The sequence below is a fragment of the Enhydra lutris genome, unplaced genomic scaffold (assembly GCF_002288905.1).
Source record: "Enhydra lutris kenyoni isolate GAN:26980312 unplaced genomic scaffold, ASM228890v2 scaffoldscaffold30, whole genome shotgun sequence".
Lineage (NCBI taxonomy): Eukaryota > Metazoa > Chordata > Mammalia > Carnivora > Mustelidae > Enhydra > Enhydra lutris.
The window spans coordinates 6,566,659-6,578,685 of record NW_019154114.1 but is presented as its reverse complement, the minus strand read 5'-3'; the positions used below and the strand labels follow the sequence as shown (position 1 = coordinate 6,578,685).

At 42.8% G+C, this 12,027-nt stretch overlaps 1 protein-coding gene across 1 annotated transcript in view; it reads right to left on the bottom strand.

The window, feature by feature from the left end:
- The window catches only part of LOC111152895 (WW domain containing E3 ubiquitin protein ligase 2), a 144,763-nt gene that overhangs the window by 50,712 nt on the left and 82,024 nt on the right, over positions 1-12,027 (bottom strand). The window contains exon 7 of the mRNA XM_022511620.1: positions 6,721-6,848. Coding sequence (XP_022367328.1) covers positions 6,721-6,848 — 128 coding nt within the window. The remainder of the gene's footprint in view (positions 1-6,720; positions 6,849-12,027) is intronic.

The window sequence follows — 12,027 nt, the reverse complement described above, 5'->3', positions numbered from 1 at the left end:
TTATTTGGATTCACCAGCTTTACCACTCATGCCCTTTTTCTGTTCCAAGATCCAATCCAGGAACCTACAATCCCTTTAGCAAACTTATTTTCATTAGCTCATTTACCTGCCTAATAGCTCTGCAAGGAAGATACTATTCCCATTCTTTTTTTTTTTTTTTAAGATTTTATTTATTTATTTGACAGAGAGAGATCACAAGTAGGCAGAGAGGCAGGCAGAGAGAGAGGAGGAAGCAGGCTCTCCGCTGAGCAGAAAGCCCGATGTGGGGCTCAATCCCAGGACCCTGAGATCATGACCTGAGCCGAAGGCAGAGGCTTTCACCCACTGAGCCACCCAGGCGCCCCTACTATTCTTATTCTATTTAAGACAAAACTGAAGCTCAGAGGTTCCATCCAGACAGGAGCCATGCAGTTGGCAAATAGCAAAACCAGTACTCAAATCCAGAACACCACAAAGTAAAAGCAATGGTGGAGGAAGGGGAGAAGAAATGAAGATGGCTTTGAGGGCTTTCCCCTATGGGAAGAAAAGCTGGGTACCAAGATGACACAGTAAATGGGGTAAGTAGGTAAAATGGTAGTTGAACAGCCTCTGGTTTCTGCAACAAGGAGTATTTCACAAGCTTCCCTCTGTAACGCTGAGGGAAGCTTGTGAAATACATCCTAACTTTATGAATCAGTTATTCAGTCAGGACTGAGACATACCCTAGTCACAGTTAGCCAAGAAAAGATCAGGATTTGTAAATTCTTGTTCTTAATCCTGGACACGCCGCCAGCTCACTGTTATGTTCCAAGATCTTCAGGTGTGTGTAGCATAGTGCAGGCTCTTGGTATACACACAGGCCTTTATAGCCCCCACACTCAGGCATGGCAAAGGCTACTGCCAACAGTGGAAACTTTTTAAACTGAAGATCAGCTCATAACATATGATTCACAGCAAAGCAGTCACTATCGCTCATCCATGAAACACAAGCAATGGATTCCAAGGCAACTAGCTGCTCAGTTCTTCACGAGAGCAACCAAAACCAGAAAAATCTTTCATTATTAGCATGACATACAGTGAGGCTTATATATAAAGAAAAACAACCAAATTAGATGGGGGGAAAAAAGAAGAAAAATTAGCTGGAAAGCAAGAAGAGAGACTTGAAAACCTTACAAAGCCATACCATGGGAAAGTTCAGTCCTTCCTTGACCAAAATACAGATTTGCCCAACTTCCAAGTATATCCCATCACGCTTCTAAGAACTCAAAGACTGAAATTTGTTTTGAAAATGTGTAATACCAAAAAATATCAGGAATAGCCCTTCAAAACATTAGAAAACACACTATCACATGTCAAGAATCAAAATCACATGGGAATAGCCCCAAACTGGAAATAAATAAATGGAATGAGTCCAGAAATAAATTCTCACTGCATATTAAGAACATGATAAGTGATAAACACTAAGTAAAACCACCAGTGAGGGGAAAAAAAATTGTTTCTGGAATAATAGGACCCCAGTATAAAGAAAAATTAATTCAGACCCAGACTTCATATATTTAATATGTATATAGACATATCACTATACATTCCATTAGGATAAGTTATTTTGTAACCATGAAAAAAAAAGTCAAACAAATAAAGTATTTATCCTAGCCACAGACAAGAGAGAATTTTTTCCACTACTAAAGCAAAAAGTAAAACTATAAACATTTTTTTTTAAATGCTCAGGCAGGGGCGCCTGGGTGGCTCAGTGGGTTAAAGCCTCTGCCTTTGGCTCGGGTCATGATCCCAGGGTCCTGGGATTGAGCTCTGCATCTGGCTCTCTGCTCAGCAGGGAGCCTGCTTCCTCCTCTCTCTCCGCCTGCCTCTCTTCCTACTCTGTCAAATAAATACAATCTTTAAAAAAATAAAAAATAAAAATGCTCAGGCATAATTATTTTTAAATTTTCGTTCCCCTTTACTACAAAAGCCACAGAAAATGAGATAAAATGTCAAACAATAATATAGGAAGGAAACTTAAAATCACAAATTTAACAGATAAAACTTATACCTAAGTACTTTGTATATATTAAGATAGATATTATATTAAAAAAAAAAAACAGAAAACAAGTGTTGGCAAGGATATGAAAAAACTGGAACACTCATTCACTGCTAGAGGAAATGTAAAATGGTGCAGCTGCAATGGAAAACAGTTTGGGGGTTCCTCAAAAAGTGACACAAAATTACCAGACATTTACCCCACCAACTCTACTCCTAGGTTTATAGCCAAAAGAATTGAAAGATGTACACCCATATTCACAACAGCATTATTTGATATTATTCAAAATAGCCAAAAGGTGAGCACCATCCATTGGGGCCACCAATAGATGAATGGATAAATAAAATGTGGTATACACATGCAATGGAACATTATTCAGCCTTAAAAAGGAATGAAACATGCTAAGTGAAATAGGCCAGAGACAAACTACAAACTATTCCACTTATAAGAGGTACTGGAATAAGCAAAACCATAGATTAAATTATTAGCCACTGGTTATCTTTTAAGTTTTTTTTTTCCCCTCAGTAATCTCTGTGCACAGCATGGAGCTAGAACTCATGACCCCAAGATCAAGAGTCTCTTGCCCTACTGACCAAGCCAGCCAGGAGCCAAGAATAAGCAAACGAGACAAATAAGACAGGATACTAGAGGTTACCAAGGGTGGGCGCTGGAGGGCAGATAGAGAGGAGAAAGTTATTGTTCAAGGGATACAGAGTTTCAGTTTGAGAAGATGAGAAAGGTCTGGATGTGCATAGTGGTGGTGACACGTGCATAAAACTGACAATGTACTTAATGCTACTACATTACACACTTCAAGTGGTTTAATGCCTATGTATATTTTGCCACAATTTAAAAAAAAAAAAAACAAAAAAAAAAAACCTTGTACCAGAATATATAAATCTCTCAATCTCCAAACAAACAAACAAAAATCAAATGCTATGAAAAAAAATCACATAAGAGGAAAGATACAGTCGAGCAAGCAACTAACAACTGGAAATGTGCAATTAGGTTCAACAAAGAAGTGGCACTTAACAGCTGTTAGCAAAATGATAAGCCAGTATTTACACAGTTTCAGGAAAAAATAAACTTCATATACCACCTAACAGAAATTTTATACTACTGTGATTGCTTCAATCCCTTTGGAAGGCAAGCTGGTAATAACACATTTGATCTCATTTTTTAAAAATTCATGTCCTTTGACTCAAACTACACAAGAAGAAACAAAGATATGTGCAAAGACATTTGCAATCAGATTTTGTTTTACAATAGGGAAATGCATATGAATTGAATGGTTAAATGAATTCTGACATATTAACTGTGAAACAGTAGGAGGTCACTAAAAAAGCAAACAAGACAACACAGACGTAGAACTGTGTGTAAAAAAACAATGGGATTTAAAAAACCCTCATATCCATGCTACATAATTAAAATTGTATGAAAAGCTAACTTTGACAGTCTCAGGCACTCTACATGTTTTATATAATTTATTCCTTCTAACAACTTAATGAGATATGTACTCTTGTCCTCATTTTATCAATGAGGAAACTAAGACCCAGTAAGTCACTGGGCCTTACACACATACTGTACATGGTGTGCGCAGGGGGAGGGGCGCCTCCAGAATCTGACCGTGACCAGTGTGACTCCAGGCTTTATGTGCATAGAAATCACATTTAAGAGAGGAATAAGAGATGTAATTTTCTTGGATAAAGTTTTCAATAAAAAGTTAGAAAGTAAATCATGGCACACAGGTCTCAATGAAGTGCTATGCTGTTCATCTACTCGGCTGTACCACTTCTAAAACTTCGTAATGTTACATTTATAGAGACAGGCTGCCATTCACTTTCATTTAACAAAAAAGGATACTTTACAGTTGTGACAACATGAAAAAACCACCTGGAACTCAGCTCTGTTTTTGCCCTAAATGTCTTTTTCATGCATGACTGCAGAGCATAGCCAAGAAGGCTTGCTAAATAAATCTTGTATGTCTGTGGAAATATTTCCTGGAGGCACAGCTACTATCACCATTTTGGAACTGGTCCTCACAGTTCTAAGAGCAACATATTGAAAGATGAAGATGTCCTCATTCACAGCCTCAAACTCCTTTCTTGTCTCGTGCTGCCGGAAAGGAGGGTTTCTGTCTGCTCCCCGAAGGAAAGGTAAGATCTTTCCGTACCCCTTGGATAGACATTAAAAAGCCTACAAAGCCCAGGCTGGCTGGAAGCAAAGGTGAACTGTCATCGCAGCAGAAAGCAGAGAGATGAGACAGAGGCCAAGGCCTTAGTATTTTAACAGGCAGAAATCCCCAAAATGCAAGGACTGTCCTTCACAGAGGGGTTCTGGGAACAGTCTGGGCACTCAGATACACCACTATAAAACATTCCAGTGCAGTTTGGGGTTAGAGACATTTGGCTTTCTGAAGACATGGCTGGCACCTGTCTTGTCTGCTGAAACATAGCGTTCCCGGAGATAAGGACAATACGCAAAGGTACCTAAAAATAAACGTAGGGGAAACACAGATCTGTTCCAGTACCCAATAGGAGTGACTCAAAGACCATCACCATATAAAGTCAATTTACCAATAGTTTTTATAAGAAAAGCAGAGGTGGTTGAAGGAAACCAGTTTCAAGTAATGTAGGCCCCTAAAAAACAAAGGCCCGTGGTAGCCTGGCCACAGCCTCCAGAAACAAGTGGTTCCAAAAATCCAGTTCCCCTCCCCATTTGTAAATGCTGGCCCTTCTCTACAAGTGACTTATTTCTTTCCTTTTTTTTTTTTTTTTTTTTTTTTAAGATTTTTATTTATTTATTTGAGAAAAGTGAGCTAGAGAGCATGAACGTGGGCAGGGAGAGGGAAAAGCAGACTTGTCTGCTGATCAGGGAGCCTGACATAGGGCTTGATCCCAGGACTGTGGGATCATGACCTGAGCCAAAGGCAAATGTTTAACCCACTGAGCCACCCAGGCGCCCCATGACTTATTTTCCGAAGAGAAGCATGTTTACTGGTGCTCATGGAGCTATATACGGTTTTCTATATCACAGTCCATAGCTGCCACCTCACCATCCCTTCCCCCAGACTGGAAGCCAGGGCCCCCCATGGTCACTACGACTGGATGTCCCAGCACGTGAATATGGCAGTCAGCATAGGAGCACCAGGTGCGCTGAGATGGTAGTTACTTGTACTCCTCATCCCCAGCTCATCCTCATCCTCAAGGCTCAGGGGGAACGAGCTAACTCAATTCCTTCAGGTAGGTCCCCAACTCCAGGGAGAATGTCCACTCACCACACATGCACGGAGGCCAGAAGGACAGGCCCCTCCACCCTGCAGTCCAGCCAGGTAATGGTATAGCAAAGCACCATGAACTATCGGAGGGGCTCTGCAGCCCTCATATGGTGCTGCCCACCAGCTGAAAGCCACTAGAAAGCATTCCTGGTTGAACTCTCTGACTCAGTAAGTCTGCTCACAAGGGGCAGCAATAAGACCGATCTACTAGTCTGTCTAGTCTGTCAAGAAGGTATGCTGCTCCAATCTCCCCTCCTTCACACCACACCTCGGCTATCACAAGCATCTACAAAACTCATTGCATGTCACGTACTGATTTAAACATCTGAGGGGGCGCCTGGGTGGCTCAGTTGGTTGAGCATCTGTCTTCGGCTCAGGTCATGACCTCAGGGTCCTGGGATCAAGCCCCACATGGGCTCCCTGCTCAGCAGTGAGCCTGCTTCTCCCTCTCCTGCTCCCCCTGCTTGTGCTCTCTCTTTCCCTCTCTATCAAATAAATAAAAAACCAGAACAACAACAACAAAAATAGATCTACTCTTAAAAAAATAAATTAAAAAAAAAATCTGCATCTCCCTCATCTACAGTTTACTGAAATAAACATCCAAGTCCTTTCCCAAACGCTTCAAATTAAGACAAATTACCAAATGACTGGCAGTCACTAAAGATTTGACAATCTTCAAGACATTGAGAAAAACAAACTCTTTTTTGCTTTTTAATCCGACACTGTCCTGAGGAGACAGAAGGAAAGCATGACAAAAACTGGTCTGTTTTGAAATAGGTCCTTCCCATCGCTTCTCGGCCTTTTGGCTAAGATCAAGTGAAATAGGTCCTTCCCTTCCCACTTATAGAGAAGTAGAATCAAGGGCACAAAAGTTCTCTGTGGATATGGAAGGGCTACCCATTCTCAAATGGTATGAATACTCTCACTGGAACAACCACGGAATGCGCCCCCCACAATCACCCCCCGCCCACATCCCCACCCCCTATGGCGCTTTGCCTCTAGTCAGCAACCCAATGGGTCCAACAGTGCTGCCATCTTCTCAAACCCAGCTCTGAGTAACAATACTTAGTCTTTTTCTCCCTAGTCTGATCATTCCCTTAAATTAAGGAAATAAAAAATGTGTCATATTTAAATAAGGTACCCCCTTTCCCCCAATACTGATCAGAAATGAATTTAGAAATCAACACTTTTTATTTTTGTGCAAAGGAGTATTTTAGAAGAGTGCAGTCATATGGAGAATATTCTCGGCTGAAAAGAATATGCCAGAGACAAAAGATGGGCCAGTGGGAAGGCTGATGGATTTTAGTATTGGAGTCTTCTCTAGCCCACCCTACATTCTGACGCAGCAGATAGAGTCCCGACTCCATGTGAGCAAGGTTAGAAGCCACTGCTTTAGTCCAGGCTGGTATATTGTGCTGTCACTCACCTGTGCCATTGGCCAAGCCATTGTGGGTTGGGTTCTTGACGGGCTGGCGGTGCCGGTTGCTAGTACCGGGGCTTTGCTCACCAGTTGCTGGGGCTGTTCTGGCTGAGCCACCTGAATGTCTGTGTGTCCTGGAAATTCAAAGTATAAAGCAGACAGATATAAGTCACTGTGAAAAAGAAAGAAGTATGTCCCATCTAAGTCATCGTACCCCCTCTCTCACTATTTATTGGAAATAAGACTTTTAATAGCCCTGGTAGTCTCTGACTCAACAGAAGCTAGCTCCAAACAGAGAGACTCAGGTAAGCTCCCCTCTTGGTCATAGCCCAGAAGGCAACTTTGGGTAAACTTTTCCACTTGAAGTAAACAAATCCAGAGTGAATTGCCCCCACATCTGAAGTAACTGGCAAAATATCCTATGACCATCACATTATTTTTATTGGGCTCAAATGTAATAAATAAACACGAATCACTGGACAGGCTACAGATGACATAATTCTCCCATTAGGTAAAAAGTGCCCAAAACTTATCTAAATATATTTTCTCTATAGCTAGAAACATATAACCCTCGGGAAAAAGAAGTCAAGGGGCACTAGACAACTCCAGCCCATGCATATGTTGACATGTTTTATCTAGGAAAGATGACTCAATGGTCCATTCCAAATAAATGAGGAACAAAGCATAAAGGGATCTATATCACCGAAGATGGTGGAATCCAGGAGCAGAGCGTCTGACAATTTCAGAGAACACGAGGCAATGGGCATTCTGTATTCTCCCAGTCCTGTTGTCCCGACTTTGTTCACTCAGTGACAGTGTCTAAGCCTCCCCACCCTTCAGTCCAGGGGTTTTGTCAAAGGAGATTATTCTACTGACTAGTCATTATCTATTAATTTTCAAGTGAGAGTATTTAAAAGTGAGAGTATTTCAATATTATCTAGTAAACAAAAGACCACCCCTGTCTAGGCAAAGAAACAGAAGTCCATGTACCCCAAATCCCCCAGAACACACTCCCCCTTGGAGAGAAGTCCCACGCCATGTACACGGGCCGTGAGAATACTATCAGCAACAAAAGGAACAGCAGTAGCTACAGGAGTGTGTACTATGCACTGGGCCAGAACATTACATAACAGGTATCCCTGGTGCGCTGTGCACTTTATTTTATCTCATCTAGCATGGAAACCCTAGAAGGAGTTTACAATTGTTACGCCGATTTTACAGGTAAGAAAGAAGATAAAGTAAGCAATGGAGCAAGACTCAAGTCCAGGCAGCCTAAGATCAAGAGCTCCTGTTCTTTGCTTGGAGACTGGGGGTGGGCAGCCTGGACTTGAACTGAATCCCTTCCAGGCTATTCTTTCACTGCTCACTGGGCCAATGGTGAGATGTAGACCCCAAAGGGAAAGGTCCCCTGATGGGCTGGAAGGCTCCAAATCCACAGAACACCTCTGCTGGTGAGACTCTCATCCAGTGTATTAGGACAAGTCCGCAACACAACAAACTTGGAGGTTTCTAAGGGTGTGACAAGTGCCCCCACCAACCACCTTCTCCAGCACAAGAAGTGGACTTTTTCCAACATGATGGGCATAAGCCAAAATATTATTAGTGATTATCTTTCACTGTTGTGACTATGAATTCCCTTGGTTTTTCCTTTTGTGCTTTTCTAGAGTTTTCTAGTTTTCTTCATTGAAATTATACACTTTTGCAGCACCTGGGTATCTCAGTGGGTTAGAGCCTCTGCCTTTGGCTCAGGTCATGATCCCAGGGTCCTGGGATCGAGCCCCGCATTGGGCTCTCTGCTCAACAGGGAGTCTGCTTCCCTTCCTCTCTCTCTGCCTGCCTCTCTGCCTACTTGTGATCTCTGTCTGGCAAATAAATAAATAAAATCTTAAAAAAAAAAAAAAAGAAAGAAAGAAATTACACACTTTTGAGTAAGGAAAAAACACAATTTTTTTAAGGAGGAAAAAATTTTTTCTTGGATCAAAATGGAAGGAAGGAAGGAAGGAAAGAAGAAACCTAGCAAACTGTGCCGTTTTTCATAGCTAAAGACTGCATGGCCGTTAAAAATGGATAAAGAAGGCACAACTGAGCTACGGAAATAAAGATTTAATTTGGACTCTCTTTTTCCATCTTACTTTTCCCTGAGCTAATTTCATAAATTAAAAGCTGTCAACCACACCTCAGTCAAAAAAAGTATTTCAAAGTCCCCACTTCATGGGAAGAAATGTTAGTATTGAGCATCTTCCCACAACTCCTCATCGAAAGTAGAATGAGTACAGATTCGTTCCAAAGGGAAAGAGTCTTCGGCCACTGGTGAATGCATGTGTATGTGTTGAGTGCAGAGAGCTTGACAGAGATAAAATTGGTTAATAAAAAGTTTATTCTGGCCAAGAATACCCTTAAAAGGACAAAAAAAAAAAAAAAAAGCCTCTTTGATTTGGTACTCACAGCCCACAGTAGAGGGCTGTACCACTCAAGAAGCAGCAGGCTGTGTGGGCAGCACAGGAAAGGCAACATCAGTCCCATCAGACGCACAGGGTCCGAGGAGCCGGTGATCACTTCCAGTCTGCAGCTGCTTGTCCCTCTGCAGAGCAGCTGGACATGACAACAGGGTGGGTCCCATTAAGTCTCCTGGCTCCTCCCTCCCTTCCCTGAAAGGGCATGTGGTCAGAGTTGAGAGCAAATACTCTCAGAAATGTTTCACCACTAATGATAGCAGCTCGCCCTGAATGATGGGCTGCTGCAGGGCTGGGATTAGCCTGTAACCAGGGGCAGCTGGGACCACTTGGCAGGAATTGCTGCCTCCCTGGCCGCAGCCCACTGCCACCTCCGCCCTCCCCCCAACACACACACACACACACACACCACCACCACCCCACCACCCCCATTCCCCAGATTCTTCCCTTGCCCTCAGTCTGGAGTTTCCACTTTTTTTTTCACCTTGAATTACCTTTAACATAAGACTCTCTGAAGGAAGAAAGGCCTCAGCAGTTGAGGAAAATCTCTTCAGCAGTTTCCTCTCTTGGAGAACTCGCTCAGCCCTTACAAGATGGGATTGTGTCGTGATTAAAAGCTGGCTCAAATGCTGAAACCACACACCATAAGCCAAAATAGTATCAGGACAAAAGTAAGACGATGGGGTGGAGATGAGCTGGGCTCCACCACAGGCAGCCTGGCTTCGGCTCTGCCAGTGACTTCAACTTTGGCCTGATCCCGCCACCATTTTGAGGGTGGAGAAGTCAGCAGGGGTGGGAGGCAGCAGAGGGCGGGGGAGAGGGTGGTACGCAATCCCTGAGACAAAAGATAGAAAAGCAAAACTCCACAACTGGTTTCAAGTTACCTAGTCACAGAGATTCAGTTCTCGCTCTTTTTTTTTTTTTTAAGATTTTATTTATTTATTTGAGAGAGAGAGAATGAGAGAGAGCTAGCATGAAGAGAGGGGGAAGGTCAAAGGAAGAAGCAGACCCCCTGCTGAGCAGGGATCCTGATGTGGGACTTGATCCTGGCTCTCCAGGATCATGACCTGAGCCTAAGGCAGTTGCTCAACCAACTGAGCCATCCAGGCACCCAGATTCAGCTCTCTCAACAGCATGCCCTCCGCAGAATGCTGGTGTATCCTTACCTAAGTTCCTCTCTCAGGACCTGAGGCCTCCCTAAAAAATCCAGTCAAGGCCAGGGCCCTGGAATTCTCTCTCCACATTCCCAGAAGCAGATCTGCTACACGTGAAGTCCCCCAGATGGGGCTCTGGGCTGTCCCTTTGCATTCAAGCTTTGCCATTCACAGAGCTGGCCTCAGTCCTCAGCTATACCGGGAGCCACAGCCCTGGTTGCTTTGGGACATCCTGCATGAAAGTGGCTTCATGAAAGCCACTGAATAGCATTCAATTATTTTCTGAGCACTAAGCCCTGGTCTAGGGCTAACAACAAAACAGAAAGGGTCCCTGGTGCTCCAGGTTGGTGAACACATGGAGATGTGGGTAGAGCGGTGTGCCTGGAGAGGGCGTGGAAGCTCCCCACCTTTCCTCATACCTCGCCCTATGTGTGTCTTCCATCTGGTTGTTGATTCATATTCTTTATCATATCCTTTGGCAAACTGGTAAACATTTAAAGACAAAAACAGAAAGAGTCCCTGATCTCAAAAAGTTTACATCTTAGTGGAAATGCACCAATCTGTAATTTTGCATTACACTCTACAATACTGACATGAGAGAGCCACTGGGCCAGTGAGTGAGACTGGCTGACAACTTGGCAGTGTCACTCCAGTACAACTTTGTTGACCATCGTCACATATACAATAATTTTTTTAAGATTTTATTTATTTGACACAGAGGGAGAATGAGCACAAGCAAAGGGAGCAGCAGGCAGAGGGAGAGGGAGAAGCAGGCCCCCCACTGAGCAGGGAGCCCGATGTGGGACTTGATCCCAGGACTCCGGGTTCTTACCCTGAGCTGAAGGCAAGCACTTAACTGGCTGAGCCACCCAGGAGCCCCACATATGCAATAATTTATGTGGAGTAGTTGAACAAAACTTTGTTTCTTTGGTTTAAAAAGAGGCCTGCCCTAGTACTGGAAACATAAGTGAAAAGAAGAGGAACAATCCAAAAAAGTAATGGCTCACAAGTCAGAACACAAAACCTTTTGCAAAATTAACAGTGGAATTCAAAATTTGGTGGTGGCTTAGAATTTGAGATTAGTCTATCATATCCTTCATGGGGAAATTGATTTTTTTTTAAAGATTTTATTTATTTATTTGACAGACAGAGATCACAAGTAGGCAGAGAGAGGAGGAAGCAGGCCCCCTGCTAAGCAGAGAGCCCAATGCGGGGCTCGATCCCAGAACCCTGGGATCATGACCTGAGCCAAAGGCAGAGGCTTTAACTCACTGAGCCACCTAGGTGCCCCGGGAAATTGATTTTTAAACAGAGTTGGTAGCTTCATCAAAATTCAAAATTCCTGCTCTTCCAAAGACGTTGTCAAGAAAACAAAAAGACAACCCAGAGACTGGGAAAAAATATTTGAAACTATTTATATGATAAAGGACTTAAATCCAGAATATATAAGGAACTCTTAAAACTCAATAACAAACCAATATAAAAAATAATCAAAAGATTTTAACAAACATTTCACCAGAGACAATCTAGAAATGGCAAATAAGCACAGGAAAGTTGTTCAACATCATTAGTCATTAGGGAAATATGAATTAAAATCACAATGAGATACCATCACATGCCTATTAGAATGGACACAATAAAAACAGACAAATAAAAGAACTGACAGTAGCAAGTGCTGAGGAACATGGACACAAAGCAACTGAAAG